Source organism: Macaca thibetana, chromosome 15 (genome assembly GCF_024542745.1).
Source record: "Macaca thibetana thibetana isolate TM-01 chromosome 15, ASM2454274v1, whole genome shotgun sequence".
NCBI lineage: Eukaryota > Metazoa > Chordata > Mammalia > Primates > Cercopithecidae > Macaca > Macaca thibetana.
The window spans coordinates 27,318,764-27,336,820 of NC_065592.1; the positions used below are offsets into that span (position 1 = coordinate 27,318,764).

General features: G+C 41.2%; 2 protein-coding genes across 3 annotated transcripts in view; one reads left to right on the forward strand and one right to left on the reverse strand.

Annotated features, from left to right (window-relative positions):
* Positions 1-11,632, reverse strand: part of KIAA1958 (KIAA1958 ortholog) — a 172,329-nt gene extending 160,697 nt beyond the window's left edge. The window contains exon 1 of one of the 2 annotated variants that reach the window (XM_050760992.1): positions 11,342-11,632. The gene's annotated coding sequence lies outside the window, so the exon portion shown is untranslated. The remainder of the gene's footprint in view (positions 1-11,341) is intronic. The other variant, XM_050760993.1, reaches the window with a different exon arrangement.
* Positions 6,955-14,016, forward strand: LOC126937271 (circumsporozoite protein-like). The gene is made up of 4 exons (XM_050760691.1): positions 6,955-6,993; positions 10,981-11,302; positions 11,370-12,070; positions 13,810-14,016. The coding sequence occupies exons 1-4, from the start codon at positions 6,955-6,957 to the stop codon at positions 13,846-13,848; spliced, it is 1,101 nt and encodes a 366-aa protein (XP_050616648.1). The 3' UTR covers positions 13,849-14,016.
* The last annotated feature ends 4,041 nt before the right edge of the window (positions 14,017-18,057 follow it).

Genomic DNA, 18,057 nt, shown 5'->3' on the forward strand with positions numbered 1-18,057 from the left:
GCATTTTATGTAAGTTACACCAACATAAAAGAAACTTTAAAAGAATCTTCAAAGGTTGTTTAAACAAGATTTTGGTAAATCCGTTAATTTTATGGATTTGTAAGTTGGATTGATTGATCCTTCCTTGAATTGGCTGTAGTAAACTAGACTAAATTTATTGTAAAACTTCAGAGTTGAAAAACTTAAGCAAATTTTCCAGGGAGGGAAAAGAAAAATTTCTCTGTATCAGCTTGGGTTCATCCAGATGCCAGAAAAGGATTCCTTTGGCAGATTTCTAAAAACGACTGAACCGCCACCTTTACTTAAGCTATGTTTAAAGAACATCTTTACTAAAAATGATTTTAATCTTGTTTTCTCCAGGAGATAAACTATAGTTATATGGTAAATTCACTAATGTAGAACTCTTTGTTTTCAGAAGATGTCAGATAAAGAAAGTCAATAACTGTACCAGAATTGTCATGAAAATGTTAACAACCTTAGTCATTTAGAAAAGAATTAAACTCCCTGCAACAAATATGTATTGGCTTATCACTATAAATCAGATACACTAGAAAAGCTATTACTAATCAGATTATTGCATATCTTACCCTTTCTTGCCTGATGGTATTTGTCCCCTTTGACCAATTGGGAAAATAAGTCTTCCAATATAACAAAAAAAACCTACTTAAAAATAAATAAAGGACTCCTAAGCAAGCAAGACAACAGACTCAAATCTAATCATATGAATATGTTAGAAATGGTGGGGGGAGGGGCAGTGGAGAGGCTGGTAGAAACAGAAACCTAAAAAGGTGATAAAACTGTATTGAACCTACACAAGTGAATACCACTGAAACTGGAAATCTGAATAAGAGTGGTGGATTTTATCGACGTCAGTGTATTCATTTGCTAGGGCTGCCATAACAAAATACTACAGACTGGGTGCCTGAAACAACAGAAGTTTATTTTCTGACCATTCTGGAGGCTAGAATTCTAAGATCAAAGTGCTGGCAGGCTTGGTTTCTTTTGAAGCCTCTCTCCTTGGCTTGCAGATGGCCTCCTCTTTGCTGTTTCCTTTACAGAGTTTTTTCCCCTGTGTGCATGTCCCTAATGTCTCTTTTTGTGTCCAAATTTCCTCTTATAAGGACACCACACTGGATTATATTAGGGCCCACTCCAACAACCTTATCCTAACTTAATCACCTTTTTAAATGCTCTAGCTTCTAAATACAGTTACATTAAGGTACTGGAGGGTTGGGGCTTCAACATACGAATTTGCAGGGACACTACTCAGCCCATAAACCGTCAATATCCTGGTTGTAACATTATAATTTTGCAAAATGTTACCACTGGGGGAAGCTGAGCAAAGCATGCAAAGAACCTCTCTGTATTGTATCTTACAACTGCAAGTGGACCTACAATTATCTCCACGGGAAAAATAAAAACACCCACAGATAGGAGGATAACAAAATAAGTGAACAATAACAAAAGACAAAATGTTCAACAATATCAGGTGATAGGACAGTCCTATGGACACCAGATAAGTAGGCAGGGCTAAAACGCCCACAAAAATAGAACCTACACAGAATAAGCAACTGAGCAGATGAAGGCAGAAAAAGGAGAGTTCTAGTGATTCTAAGAGCTGGGAAAGAAGAAATTACCATCAAAAAGAGAGGATCCTTTTTAAGTGAAATTGTATCTAAGAACAACCAGTAAAGTTTCTGAGTTTCTGGGGGAGAATGCAAGACCACGAGGACCTAAGAGGCTTTAGGAAGAACACTGTGGACTAGAATCCAAATCAAACAAAGAGGCAGGAGTGGGAATAAAGGAAAGAGATACCCAAAGAAGGTTAATCTCAGAGAACATCACAGAGGAGGCCACATCAACATTGAAATATACACTCAGAAAAAGGCAGCAATAAGTGAACTTGCTAATATTTTACAATTTCACAAACAGAACCCACTTATGTAACCAGCAACCAGTTCAAGAAACAGAACCTTTCCAGCAGCCCAGAAGCCTCTACTTTCTCTGTTCTCGTCAATACTCCCCCAAGGGTAGCCCCTATTCTGGCTTCTAACAGAACAGAATGATTCTGCCTGCTTGAGGACTTTCTATATATGCAGGCATACAGTGTAAGCTCTGCTCTGTCTGGCTTCTTTAGCTCAACATATGTCTGTGAGATTCACACATACTACTGCATGCAGCTGTAGACTGTTTATCATTCTCATTGCTCTACAGTATTCCGTTGTGTAAATATACCATGATGTATTTATTCAATCTGAGTCAGTTTAATATTGCTGTATAACAAATCACCTAAAAATTTAGTGGCTTAAAACAACAATTTCTTGTTTCTCACAATTGTATGTTTTCTGGGTAGTTTCTCCTCTGGCTTTCCCTGGACTTGTTCATGTGGCGACTTTTAGCTGGAAGGAAGGTCAGCTAAACTACAAGGTCAAAGATGGCCTCACTCACAAGTTTGTCAGTAAGTACTGGTCATTGGCTGGGCACCACGATTCTCTTCCATGTAACCTCTCCTACTCCCGGACATCCCTATATAGTGGTCTCAGGACATTATTCCCCGGAGGACGTAAGCACTGATCAAGCTTGTGTTGCACAATGCTTGCAAATGTCCAACTGGCCAGAGCAAGTTACACAGCCAAAGTCAGACTCACTGTGGAAGGGAACAACAATGACTGATGGCCATTTGGACAGATTTCAGTTTGAAGCAATGACAAATGTGCTATGAGCATTCTAGTCCATATATTTGGGGAGTATGGATCATAGAGTAGAACTACTGAGTCACAGATTTGCAGCATATGTCCAGCTTTAGTAGATACAGCCATAGAGCTTTCCAAATTGCTGTACCACTTTACATTTCCATTCCAATTTACACTTCGAACAGCAGAGCAGGAGAATTTCAGCTACTCTACATCCTCATACTTGGTATTTTTTATTTTTCTCATCTAGCCATTCTAGTGAGTGTACAATGGCACCTCATTTTTATTTTAATTGAGTGGCCATATTTTTAAAATACTCCAGCTAAGCAACAAAGGAGAAAATCTTCAAACCATAAAAGCAGGAAAACTATATTTGCCAATTTCCACCTCCATCACAGAAAGCTTCTCCAAAAGTACAGGTAAGACCATCTAATTTAAATATGACCAAGAGAGAACAATTAAAAAGTACAGTAAGAAAAAAGATGAGAACTGTAACATATTTCAAAATGAATAAGAGAAATTAAGAAAATAGCCAGGGACAGTGCCTCATGCCTGTAATCTCAGCACTTTGGGAGACCAAGGCAGGAGGATCACGAGCCCAAGAGTTCAAGACCAGGCTGGGCAACACAGTGAAACCCATCTTTACACACACACAAAAAAAATTCAGCTGGTAGTGATGGCACACATCCATAGTCCTAGCTACTTGGGAAGCTGAGGTGGGTGAATTCCTTGAACCTTGGATGACAGAGAAAGGCCCTGTCTCAAAAAGAAAAACAAGAAAAAGGGGAAAAATTTTTAAATGATAGAAGCTATGGAAGAACAGCATAGATCAGAAATTGAAAAACTAAAAAACGAATCTTGCCAGATAACAAGAGGATGTACAATAAGAAATGACAAAGTGCATGACAGAACAGGAAAGAAAAAACTCAGAAAGGAAGTGAAAACTAGCAAGAACACTAAACTTGATAGATAGGTCCAGTGGCTCATGTCTGTAATCCCAGCATTTTGGGAGGCCGAGGCAGGTGGATCATTCGAGCCCATGAGTTTGAGACCAGCCTGGGCGACACGGTGAAACCCTGTCTCTACAAAAAATACAAAAATTAGTAGGGCATGGTGATGCACATCTGTAGTCCCAGCTACCTGGGGCTAAACTGGGAGGATCACCTGAGTCCAGAGATGTTGACACTGCAGTAAACCACAATGGTGACACAGCACTCCAGCCTAGGTGACAGTGAGACGGTCTCAAAAAAAAAGAGAGAGAGACATAGATACCACAGAAGATACACTGAAGGCACTAAAGCATAAAATAGAAAAAAATAAAGCAAATATAAAAAGTAAGAATAATATTAAGGTATAGATATAAGAAGATCCAACATACATATAACAGGAGGCCCAAAAGAGAGAAAACGAAAATAATGGAACACTACTAAAAAACTATAATTGATGAAAATATGAAAAAACATTTGAGCCAATGTAATAAAAAACACTATGTATCTAGGAGAATTAACAGGGAATGGCTAACAGACATTCTAGTAAAATTATTGGCTTTAAAGATGAAGAAAAAGCCCTTGGGTATCTAGGCAAAAAGATAAAATTAAAGAAAGAAAATCATATTGGTATTAGAGTTTGACAACACATTTTACCAGAATAGAATAGGACTCAGCAAACTAAGGCCCATGGACCAAATCCAGCCCACTGCCTGGTTCTGTAAATTAAGTTTTATTGGAATAGTCATGCTAGTGCATTTACACACTATCTAGAGCTGCTTTTGCAATGCAATGGCACAGTTAAGTAATTGGGAAACCTATGACCCACAAAACCTAAGATAATTATTATTTGGTCTTTTACAGAAAAAGTTTGCCAACTCCTGCAAGAGAGTAACATTTTTAAAGATACTTGAGGGGGAAAAAAATGTGAGTCAAGTATTTTTATTCAGTCAAAGTGACCTTGAACTATAAAAGCCACAGATAAACAGTGTTAAATATGAAAGGCAAGGGATACATTTCACATGAGCCACTTATAAGAATTCAGTGAACTTCAGACTACTAAATGATTACAGAAGCCTTACCATAAGGACTTCTGTTGCACACTGAATACACTTAACTGTAAAACTAAGACTAACGCAAAGGTAACACAGTAGCACGATTCGCATGTGGCAAACAGACAGAATTGAGAAAACTAGGGGAACAAGAACTGACTGACCCAGGGGCTTGATTATGTATGGAAAATGGGATTAAGAATAAAGAAGGAATCAGAGATAACTCCTAAATTTCTGGACTGGGAAAATGGATGGAAGGTGGTACCAACTCACTCAGCTAGGGAATAAAAGAAAAGACACAGATTTGAAGAGGACAGTAAGTCTGGGGCATGTTGAATGTGAAATGTTTGTGGAAAATTAAGTGAATATATCCAGTCATAGTAGGACACAAAGATGTGCATTTCAGGAGGAAAGCCCTGACTAGGTATTAGATTCAGGAATCATCAGACATGTGTGAAAAGACCAAATAATGCATAACTTACCATGAGAGCAGCAAGATGAATAGCTGAAAAAAAAAAAAAAAAAAAAAAAAAAGGCACCAAAAGAAACAGGTCCTCAGAACTCAGAAGAAAACAGCATTAGTGCTTCCACTGAATTTGGCCACAATAATATTCTCTAGTATTCCAAAACAACTATTAAGAATTTTGGCCAGGCACAGTAACTCAGGCCTGTAATCCCAGCACTTAGGGAGGCCCAGATAGGAGGATATCATGAGCCCAGGAGTTCAAGACCAATCTGAGCCACACAGGCTCATCTCTACAAAAAAAAAAAAAAGTTAGCTGGGTGCTGGGCGTGCACCTGTGATCCCAGCTACTCAGAAGGCTGAGGTGAGAGGACTGCTTGAGCCCAGGAGGTTGAGGCTGCAGTGAGCTGTGATCACATTACTGCACTCCATCCTGGGCAACAGAAAAAGATCCTGTCTCAAAAAAAAAAAAAAAAGGATTTTGTACTTTAAGTCATTCAAAATAAAGCATTTAAAAACAATGAATACGAAGAGCGAAAAAGCAAAAAGCCTTTATCTATTCTTAATGACTATATATAGAGCTGATCATACTGCTATGTATTTCGGCCTGGGACTCAAGTGACAAATTGACAACAGAGTAAAAAAGACATAAAAGATGAAACCGCTACAAAATTCCACAAGTGGAGTGAGGTATGTATGTACATATGTAGGGAGGTAGGTACATATGGGTGAAAGGCAGTAGGCAGAGGGGTGGACTGTGTTACGGGATGAACTGTATTCCTCTCGAATTCATCTGTTCACATCCTAAACCCTGGTACCTCAGAAGTGTGACTTATAGGGGAAGTAAGGCCTGGAATAGAGGTAATTAAGGTAAAATGAAGTCACATGTGTGGGTCCTAATCCAATATAAGTGATGTTCTTAAGAGAAAATTAGGACATACACATACACAGAGGGAAAACCAAACGAAGACACCTTAGGAAGACAGCTATCCATCAGCCAAGAGAGGCGCTTTAGAAGAACCCAACCCTGCCAACACTTTGATCTTATACTTCTAGCCTCCAGAATTGTCAGAAAATAAATTTTTGTTGTTTAAGACAACCAGCCTGTGATTCTTTGTTATGGCAGCCCTCACAAATTAATACAAGCTGAGAGGAGGAAGTAGTCCTAGCTGGTTAAGAATTCACACATATTGTCAACTCCATCCCATAAATACGAAGTCCTATAATAGAAAAAACGGTAGAGCTTTTGATACATGGTGATAATGCCTTAAATCACACAAGGAAAATATTTTTTAAATAATTAGTATTTCCAGAGGAAAATATAAGAAAAAACTGAAAGGATATAATATTTGCAATTAAAAAAGGACAGAAAAGGTTAAAGTAATATCAGTTTTGAAGAAAACCAAGAATAAAAAGAGAAGTCAAGCAAGATGTATCCTATGCGTGAAATGAAAGTTAACCAAAGAGTAAATGAATCATCTAAAAACAACCCAGCAAAGCAAGGGAAAGCAATGGAAGCAACTTTGGATAATTATTTAGAATTAAAAAGAGTTGTATTTTATTTTAATGTTTAGTTAATGAATTCCTTGATGATTAACAAAAAACATTTTTCAGGCCTCAAGTGAAAATATATTTCCAGTAGGTTTTAATGGAACTTTGGTTCTTTGCAGGTTTCTTAAGGAAAAAAACAACAACAAACAAACAAACAAAAAAAACAGCTAATAATCACTAGCCATTCCACACATACTAGTTTTTGTCCTATGTCTCGAGCTAAAGAGGCCACAGATTTCCAGAGGAGAGTAAGGTGGAGGAGAAAGCTATTCTCTAACTTGCAGCAACCAAGGGGGGACTTGCTCCCTGGTGCTAGGTTGGCCAAAGTTCATGCAGAGAAGAAAAAAAGCTAGAACAGAAATTCAGCATTTTATGGTAAGATTTTTAACGTTTTTAAACATTGCTTCAACGTTTTAACATCTTCTTAAACTTTTTTAAAGTTATGGTTGGACGTGATGGTTCACACCTATAATCCTAGCACCTGGGAGGCCAAGGCAGGACGATCATTTGAGTCCAGGAGTTCAAGACCAGCCTGGGCAACACCGCAAGACCCCATCTCTACAAAAAATAAGAAAAATTAGCTGAGTGTGATGGCACATGCCTGTAGTTCCAGCTACTTGGGAGGCTGAGATGTGATCCCTTGAGCCCAGGAGTTTGAAGACGCAGTAAGCTATGGTTGCACCACTGTATTCCAGCGTGGGTGACAGAGTTATGACCACATCTCTAAAAAACACAATGTTATATCTCATGTCAAAGTTGTATAATTTCTCTTTTGATACATAGTTACTTCCTTTCAGTATAACAATATCACAGTTGTCCTAGACAAGGATTCTTTGCTTTCTATATATTATTTTCAAGTGTGATAATACGTTTCTGAAATACATCTTCTTTGTCACTAGAGCCATTAGTATTACCAGTATGAACACTAATGGTGAAAAAGCTCTCCAACTGTTTTAAGTGTAAGACTTTGCAAAACAAACTTGAATACGGCTGCATAATTTGCCTTTCTCCAGAAAAGCCTATTAAACGTTGTTGGCATTGGATACAAAATCAAATTCAAAAATTTGCATTTTCAGTACTTTTGGTTTCTTGACCTTTATTTGAATTTGAGACTAAGCTTTACCAAACAACAGAATTTACACAGTAACTAGCCAACCACAGTCCTCATTATGGAATCTATGCAGTGCATTTGTTACCTAGGAAACGGACCAGAGCACAGGCAGAGTGCAATTTCAGTCTAGCAAAAGAATTCTCCAATCATGCTAGTAAATAAAGTCCATAAATCAACTAATCAGAAGCAAAGTCAAGAAGTATCACGTAAGAGTTAAGCTCAATGGAAACTTTTTTAAAGGAAAAGAAACCTGTGGGGCTTCCTCAGGCAACTATGGAGATCTCTGAAGTAAATATTATGAGCAGGTTTCTTTACAAACACAAACTGTCAGAAAATAAACTGTTCAAAATAAATGGCTTCTCTCCAATCTTCAGCTTCTCTATTTTTGACAGTACTTAAGAGAAAAAGCTTCTTTAGAGCCAGCCTCATACATCTGGTACCAGAATATTAATCCAAGAATGAAATCTGCATTTTCGGCAAGCAGCATGGGGTTGGTGCTGTTGTTAAACAATGCAGGATGATGATAACGGCTGGAACGAGAGGTCACTGTCCACACCTCTCACAGCGGGACCTGCTTCCCCACTAGGCTACAAAAAAATGTGAAAAAAAGACTTGAAAGTCACAGATCTATCACAAAGAATAAAATTGTTACTTTTCAGCTTTCCATTTATTACTAATGAAAACACTAGTCATTTGAGCATTCTAGTTAACATAAAGTGGCCATTTTAAGCTTCCTGTAATGATACCACATTGATAACCAATAAACAGGAAAATGCTAGAAAAGTCCATGGATTTTAAAGCCTATCAAATTTAACTGTGGACGGCTTAGTGTTGTTTTAAAAAGAGAAGTTGGTAAATGTCAGCTATATTTAAAAATCCAGTTTTATACAAATTCAAATTTTCTGGAAGTAGCACGTATTTGTCAAAACAAGTCAAAAAATTTCAAACATGAAAAATGAAAAATAATTTATATGCCTTCCTGAACACCAACTTACCAGAAAGGAAATCAGTTGAAAATACATAAGGTTCTCTGGAATGCTTCTGATTACACTAAAATATTATTGCTAATCATACAAAAACAAAAAATTAGTATCTACTTATCAGTCAAAAAAACACACAAAAACATAAACAAAACTAGGGTGTTATGTTTTAGCCAGCCCACATAAAGACTACACTGATGATCTCAGAAAACAGTTAGGCACAACTACAACTTTGCCAAAACAATTCTCAGTACAGGCCACACTCTGTTAATGCTTAGTTACACAGTGACTCTTTGTTAAATCTTATCACTACCACTGACAGCCTTGTAAATATATAAATAAGCAATTCAATTATTAGCTTATCTTTTTTTAATACTTTAAAGAGCTAAGGAAGAGTATGTATACCTAAGTGCTGAAATTCTGAGAGTGGTCTAGAACTCCATTCCTGGATTCGCGATAAAGCCTGATCAAATTTCAGTACCTCTCCTCTTTGGGCTATTACTATGAATGGAGAGGGACAAGGAACGCTAGTCAAGGGCCTACCAGAGCCACATACTGAGCTCTGTGCCTCTGTGCAGAATTTAAATTCATTTACCTAATGCAGACTGGAAGTCAAAGCAGAAACCAGTAAAATTTTGTCAACTAAAAGGGATTGGCTTGATCACTGCTAGGTTTTAAGTAATGTGTGTATAAATGTACACTCCAGGCATTTACAGTATTAGGCGTGCAATAATATTAATCTGTTTAACTGGGGCAAGAATCTAGAATAAATTTTTCTCCTAGAAAAAAACCACTATTTTAAGCATACTAAACTTTTTATAATGACAAAAATCAGTTTGTCTTTAAAAAAGTGCATTAAATTGTACAGTTTTCTAAATTTTAAACCTTAATGAAAATTTAAATAATACATAATTTTCCACGTTTTTCCTTCAAGTTTAGATGATAATGCTTTTTGTTTTTTTAGGAAAACCTCCATTTTCTACATATGACTGTCTATATAATTGTATGCATGGCCCCCAAAACTGCTTCTTCGTTTTTTTAATTTCCTGGGTAACTGTCAGACTTAAGTTTGTCAATATAAATTCTCACACGGGGGGCAAAAAAGAGTTTCCAGAACTGAGCAGTAGATTGCGATTAATACAGTTATAAATCCATACCTGCATATTAAAAATCTGAATCTGTAAAATTTATTTTCTGGGTGCTTATTCAACCTCGTTTATCATTTGAATATCTACAAATACACAGCAACCGTTAATGAAGAAACTTAGCTAGCTAATCAAATAAGACAAATCAGAAACATTACCCTACCGTATTTTTCAAAACACGGTATCCATATCCATGCACAACCGAATCGCTGGGTTATATACATAGGATAAAATAGGAAAAGCACAATCCTAGGGGGAAAACTCAATTCTGACATTTATGATTTCATGGGTTGTGAAAGATCTCATATCTTAAATCAGTAGAAATAAAGGCTTCAGCCTGAACGGAAAGCTAGATCATTGTTTATTCCACTCCAATTTAACCTCCACCATGCAAGCTGTCACTACCTGACTGGCTTGTTAACTGTTTATTTCGTCGGGAGAGGATTCCGTCTTGCGAATCCTAACAAGTACGGGAAAAAACAAAACTTTACTCCTAAACTTCAACACACACACACACACACACACACACACACACACTAAATATACATAATTGTAAAAATCACAGCCATGTTCATTTTTTAAAGTCTCCATCTAAAACCTTAAAGAAAAAAAAAAAAAAAAAGACTTGAGGGAACCAAAAACATTCTTTGATTTTGGTTTGACGTTGCTCAGTCCAACCTCCTCCTACCCAGGGGAATACATTTCTCGATATATTTGATAACAAACACAAATCACTGTGCGCAGCCTCAGATGGGGGTGGGGGACGGAAGAGCCTTTTGGAGAAAGCCCTCCTCCGTTAGAAACAATAAATAAGGGAGCGAAGCCATGCACGTTCCTTCACACACGCCCCAAACGCACCTCGGCGAGCCTCCCGAGGAGGGAAACTAGTGGGGCAGAGCCCTGAACCACCTCTCTTTCTCCATAAGCATCTCAAGACTTGGAAACTAACAGGACAGACCTTTTCTTCCTCCTTCCCGCCCTCCTTCCCACCTCCAACAGACCCAAGAGCAGAAGCAGGGGCGCCAGCCCCACGCACTGCGCCTGCAGCCGCCGCTGAGACCCGAGCTGCCGGGCGGCGGGGCGGCCCGGGGCAGGCGGACTGGAGCCGCCGCCGGGGGTCTCTGCGCCTCGCACCCCCAAGCCCGGCGCTGCCGACGAGCGGCCGCCCGGGTCCCTGCCCTCGCTCCGGCCTCGCTCCCCCGAGAGGAGACAAAAGGAAGGTTCAGCCGGGTCACCGCGCGGCCGCTGACGGGGAAGCAGAGTCGACCCCTGCGCGGCCGCCCCCCACACAAAGGGGCTCCCCGCCTGGGTCGCGGCGTCGGCGCGCTCGTCCCCGCCCAGCGCGCGGGCTCTCACCCACCTGCAGGTGTCTGTGCGTCTGTCCATAGGAACGCGGGCGGCGGGGGGGGCCTGCGGGAGCCGGGCAGCCCGGGCTGGACGGGGCGGGCCGGAGGGGCGCGAGGGCAGGAGGAAAGCGGCCGGAGGAGCGGGCACCGAAGGCAAAAGGCGCGGGGAAGGCGCCCGGCGGGCGGCGGACCGAGGCGCGGGGCGGGGGGCGGGGGCGCCAGCCTGGCTCGGCCGACCGGCGCGCGCCGCTCCGTGCGCCCCGAGCTCCGCGCGCCCGGCTCGGAGCGCGGCGGGCGGGCAGGGGGCGGGGCGCGGGCGGGCCGGGGCGGGGCCGGCGGGCGGGGCGGGGGCTCGGACCTGGGGCTCCAGCCGGCACCGGAAACGCGCCGTGGTCGGCGAGACCCACAGGAAGTGTGTAACGACACCTCCTACGGCACGCACCAAGCTTGCAGTCGTCGCTGCCCGGAGGAGGTGTAGACCGAGCCTCCTGCTGCACACACGCGCGCACGCGGCGGCTGGCGCGCCGCCCCTGGAGGTTTGGAGCAACCGGTCCTCCGCGCGCACGAGCTCAGTCTCTGCTGCCCCGACAGGTGTGGAACCCGCCATCCCCGCTATGGTCCGAGGAAGTGTGCAGCACCGCCCCCTGCTACACCTCCCGGGCCCGCGGTCCCCGATGCCCCCCGGAGCTCTGTGCACCTCCACTGAAATGCAAGGAGCAGACAGAACCTACACCGTCCGTGAGGTGTGTGAGTCCCCTTATAACGCATTGAGTAGAGTTACCTCTCCGCCCAGGGATGTGCGTTAACACTTTCACCGAGATGCTATGTACAGTCCACAGTCACACCCTTATCCCATCGAGGGAGCGGGGATGCTTAATGACACCTGAAATACACTAAAACTAGGTCCTCCAGCAAACCAGGGACACAAGAACACCACCTACACGACTCAGCACAGCAAAGCTGAAGCTGGACTTACTAGGTGCTACCAGGCTTGGTCCACCTTTATTTTACCTAACACTTACATAGTACATGCTGTGTGCCCACAGTTTGCACTGAGTACCTAGCGAATATTAATTTATTTAATCCTAAGAACTCTGAACAGTGGGTGCCATTAATATTGCCATTTTATGGATAAGGATTAACATTGCCATTTTATGGATATGGATGAGGCACAGAGAAATTAAGAAATATGTTCAACATCACATATATAGTAGCTAGAGGAGCCTGGATTCATTCCAGACAGTCTGGCTTCAGAGTCTGCACTTAACTCCCTTTCTATGTACAGCACTGACCATCTCCAAAACAGTAATCATGGTAATAAATAACATTTATACCGTATCTGATGGGCCTTAATTAGTGCCCACATCTTGGCCTCACCTCACCTGTGACAGGCATACCCCAGTCACTTGTACCCTTGGAGTAGGTAAGGGAAGAGAAGAATGTTTTTGAGGCAGAAAAAGAGGCTAACTTCTTAGCAAAGGAGAAGATATCCAGGGTCGCCCAGAATCCAGGCAGGTAACTTCATTGCCACATCAAGCATGTTCTCTCCTTTAGGGTAGCTTCTGCCAACCCCTCTCCATCTCTAGAGCTGATTCAGGTTGATGTTCTTAACACTCCTCTATCAGCACTCTTCCAGGTCTAGGCTGAAATTTGAAATCTGTGTAAACTTTGACACAATACTGTTTGTACAAACAAGACCAAAAATGAAAACCCCCTAGTTAATTGCTGCATATTCTAAAGATGGGATCTTGTGGAGAAATTGGAACTCTTATGCAACGCTGGTGGGAATGTAGATGGTACCACCTCTATGCAAAACAGTGTGGAAGTTCCTTAAAAAACTAAAACTAGAGCTAACATATGATCCAGCAATCCCACTTATGGGTAAGTGTCCAAAAGAATTGAAAGCAGGATATCGAAGAAATATTTGCACACTCATGTTCATTGCAGCACTATTCACAATAGCCAAGAGGTTGAAGCAGCCCAAATGTTCATCAACAGATAAATAGATAAATGAAAATGTAATATATACATATAATGGAATATTATTCAGCCTTAAAAATGAAGGAAATCCTATCACAGGCCACAACGTAGATGAACCTTGAGGATGTTGTGCCAAGTGCAATAAACCAGTTACAAAAGGACAAATACTGTTATGATTTGACGTATATGAGGTATGTAGAGGTATGTAAATTGTGTGATTATGTCAAACTCGTGGAAACAGACAGAATAGTGGTTGCTAGAGGGTAGAGGGAGGGGAAAATAGTGATATAATGTTCACTGGGTATAGAGTTTCAATTTTGCAAGATGAAAAAGTTCTAGAGATGTTACACAATAATGTAAATATAACACCACTGAACTGTACACTTAAAAGGAGTTACAAAGGTACATTTTAAATTGTTTTTGCCACAATTAACTTTAAAAAAAATCTAATTTTATTTGTTTAAAGGATATTTCATCATAATGAATTTTTTTAATGATGCAGGCATCCAACCATGATGAGGTACCTTGTCGAACAAACTAACTCTGCCACTGAGGACTGTAAAAGCTGTTTAAAAAAATAAATAAAAAGTCTGTTTAAAACAATTGGAGATTTTTTTTTTTTTTTTTTTTTTTTTTTTTTTTTTTATAATTTATTTTTTAATTTATTTTATTTTTTTTTTTTTTTTTTTTTTTTTTTTTTATAATAAAATTTAATTTTTTATTTATTTTTTTTTTTTTTTTATTAAAAACTTTTGCAACCCTGTCATCCAAGGCTTGAGAGTCCAAGAGCCCCCAGGAAGAAGGGAAATACTTTGAAGTGAGTCCTGCATTCTCAGCCACTCTTCCTTCTCAGGGCATTGTTGATTTGTGTCTAGGAGTGTGGAAGTCAGAAGCACCCTAGAGCTTACTGGCAGTCTTACTGGCCTGGTGATACAAAATTTGGAGTTAGGTCTATTAAGGCAGCTAGGACTTGAGAAACCAAGATCCCAGATAAAGCAATCACAGTAAACCTAATGGGTTGGCTGAGGGCCGTAATCCCGGCACTTTGGGAGGATGTGGCAGGAGGATTGCTTGAGACCAGGAGTTTGAGACCACCCTGGGTAACATAGTGAGACCCCCATCTCTACAAAAAGAAAAAAAAAAAATTAGCTAGGCCTGGTGGCCCACATCTCCAGCTCCAGCTACTCAGGAGAAAGAAAGAGAGCGAGAGAAAAGAGACCTGTGGGATTATGCTTTTATTAGGTCCATAGGCATTATGCCCTTAAAAAACCACATGCGCAAAGGAGGGGAACTTATTTGCAAGGCTCTGGTGTTGACCATTAAGTTTTTGTGGTGTTCTGTTTTGTTTTGAGACAAGGTCTCGCTCTGTCGCCCAGGCTGGAGTGCAGTGGCATGATCTCAGCTCACTGCATCCTCTACCTCCCTGTCTCAGTCAATCCTCCTGCCTCAGCCTCTTCAGTAGCTGGGACTAGAGATGTGGGCCACCATGCCCAGCTAATTTTTTTTTCTTTTTGTAGACACAGGGGTCTCACTATGTTACCCAGGGTGGTCTCAAACTCCTGGCCTCAAACAGTCCTCCTGCCGCACCCTCCGAACCTGCCGGGATTACAGCCCTCAGTCAACCATTAGGTTTTTTCATGGTCAGCAGCTGAGGGATATGTTGTGTTTGGGGGTCTATAAGATGAACAAGTGGGCTGGATCAACCACACCAGGAGGGGAAGTTTGTTTTGTTTTGGTTTTGTTTCTTGAGACAGAGTCTTGCTGTGTGGCCCCGGCTGGAGTGCAGTGGCGTGATCTCAGCTCACTGCAGCCTCCTCCGCCTCCCACATTCAAGTGATTCTCGTGCCTCAGCCTCCCAAGTAGCTGGGATTATAGGTGCGCGCCATCCTGCCCGGCTAATTTTTGTATTTTCAGTAGAGGCAAGGTTTTACCATATTGGCCAGGCTGGTCTTGAACTCCTGACCTCAAGTGATCCTCCCACCTTGGTCTCCCAAAGTGTGGGATTACAGGTGTGAGCCACCACACCTGGCCAGAAGGGTAAGTTTTAACGAGGCCAAAGGTGACGGCAGGGGCCAGGGGGTGAGTATACAACTGGGTTTCCAAAGACTTAGGCCAGGCCTAAAAATGAATACCAAAGCAGCAACTATATTAAAAAATTTATGACACTGGTACATGCTTCAACATGGATAAACCTGGAAAAGCTTACAAAGCTATGCGAAAGAAGCCAGTCACAAAGGGTCATATATTATATGATTCCATTTATATGAAGTGTCTAGAATATACAAATCAATAGGGAGAGAAAGTAGACTAATGATTCCCCAGGGCTGAGAAGTTTCGGTGAAAATGTCAGGTAACTACTACAGAGTAAAGTTTCTTTTTGGGGTGATGAAAATATTCTAAAATTGGATGATGTTTATGAAACTCTGATTATACTAACAACTACTGAATTGTACATTTTAATGGGTGAACTGTATGGTATGTGAGTTATTTCTCAATAAAACTGTTTCAAAAAGAAAGCATCAAATACAAATCCTAGGCCAGGCATGGTGGCTCATGCCCGTCATCTCAGCACTTTGGGAGGCCAAGGTGGGAGGATTGCTTGAGCCCAGGAGTTTGGGACCAGCCTGGGCAACAAAGTGAGACCCCGTCGCTACAAAAAAATTAAACAATTAGCCGGGCGTGGTGGCACACGTCTGTAGTCCCAGCTACTTGGAAGGCTGATGTGGGAGAATCGGTTGGTCCTAGGAGCGTCAGGGCCACAGTAAGCTGTGTTTGTGCCACTGCACTCCAGCATGGGTGACAGAGCAAGACTCTGTCTCCAAAAAAAAAAGGAAAAAGGAGTCCAATAGAGGGCCCAGTCTGAGGAAGGGGCACAGGTGCCAAGTCCAGCTGTGAAGGTGCCATGGCGTGAAGGAGCCATGTCCAGCAAGAAGGACCCCCTAAAACAGTTCAAGAAGCAGGCCAAGAAAATGGATGAGGAAGATAAGACTTTCAAGTGAAAGCAAAAAGAGGTGCTAAAACAAAATTATTTATCCCAACAATTGCAGAATACAAGTTCCTTTCTTTCATTATTTTTATTTGTTTTGAGACAGAGTCTCACTCTGTCACCCAGCCTAGAGTAACGTGGATCATAGCACACTGCAGCCTTGACCTCCATGTTCAAGCGATCCTCCCACATCAGCCTCCAATAGCAGGGACTACAGGTGGGTGTCGTCATACCCAGCTAATTTTTTTTTCTTTCTTTCTTTCATTTTTTTTTTTTTTGAGACGGAGTCTCACTGTGTCACCAGGCTAGAGTGCAGTGGTGCGATCTCGACTCACTGCAACCTCCACCTCCCAGGTTCAAACGATTCTCCTGCCTCAGCCTCCCAAGTAGCTGAGACTACAGGCACGCGCCACGATGCCCTGCTAATTTTTGTATTTTAGTAAAGATGAGGTTTCACCATGTTGGCCAGGATGGCCTTGATCTCTTGGCGTTTTGATCCGCCTGCCATGGCCTCCCAAAGTGCTGGGATTACAGGTGTGAGCCACCACACCCGGCCATACCCAGCTAATTTTTAATTTTTTTTTGTAGAGATGTGGTCTCGCTATATTGCTCAGGTTGGTCTTGAACTCCTGGGCTCAAGTGATCCTCTCACCTTGGCCTTCGAAGTGTTGGAATTACAGGCGTGAGCCACCATGCCCAGCCTAGATGTTCCTTTTAAGTGCATATATAATGTTCACGAAAAAAGGCCATATAATTAGCTATAGAACAAGTCTCGAGAAATTTAAAACGATTGAAGTCACACAAAGTATATTTTCTAACCACTGTAAAGCTAAATTTGAAATCAATTATAGATCAATATCTGGAAACTCTATGAATATTTGAAAATTAAACATGTTTCTATGTTCCTCATTGACTAAAGAAGAACTCAGAAGGAAAGTAGGAAAATCTCTCGAAGTGAATGAAAAATTACACAATATATCAAATGTTTGTGGGAAAATGTTAAGGCAGTTCTAAAAGTAAAATTTATGGCTTAAAAGTTTATATCATAAGAAAAAGAAAGCCCAAGAGAATGAACTAACTTTTAATCTTCAGAAGCTAGAAGAAAGGACATATTAAACACAAAGAAGAAAACAAATAAGATAGTAGAAATCAACTTAAAACAGAAAACAGACCCCCCCCCCAAAAAAACAAAAGAAAGAAAGAAAATAAAGGAAAACATAAAGTATTTTGTAAAAAATCATTGCCAGGCATGGTGGTTCATACCTGTAATCTCAGTGCTTTGGGAGGCCAAGGTGGGTGAATCGCTTGAGCCCAGGAGTTTGAGACCATCCTGGGCAACATAGTGAGACCTTGTCTCTACAAAATTAAAATTAAAATATTAGCCGAGCATGGTGGTGTGTGCCTGTGGTCTTAGGTCATCTAGAGGCTGAGGTGGGAGGATCACTCTAGTCCGAGAGTTCGAGGTTGCAGCGAGCTGTGCTCACGCCAGTGTACTCCAGCCTGGGTGAGAGTGAGAATCTGTACTAAAGCTCCATTTACATTAGTCAAGAAAATGGACATTACTAATTTCAAAAATGAAAGAAGGAATACATAGACATTAAAGTGACAATATAGAATATTGAAGTCAACTTTATGCCGCTAAATTGAACAACTTAAATTCTTTAAGAGACAAAAATGACAAAATGGGCTCTAGAAAAAAATATAAATTTGAATAGTTTTCTTTCTATTAAGATATCGAAGCCTGGCCAACATAACAAGACCCAC

Coding starts and splice junctions, on each gene's coding strand:
- LOC126937271 (XM_050760691.1), top strand. CDS start 6,955: ATGTCTCGAGCTAAAGAGGCCACAGATTTCCAGAGGAGA. Junction 6,994..10,980: donor CCACAGATTTCCAGAGGAGA/GTAAGGTGGAGG, acceptor CACCTCCAACAG/ACCCAAGAGCAGAAGCAGGG. Junction 12,071..13,809: donor GAACCTACACCGTCCGTGAG/GTGTGTGAGTCC, acceptor TTAATGATGCAG/GCATCCAACCATGATGAGGT.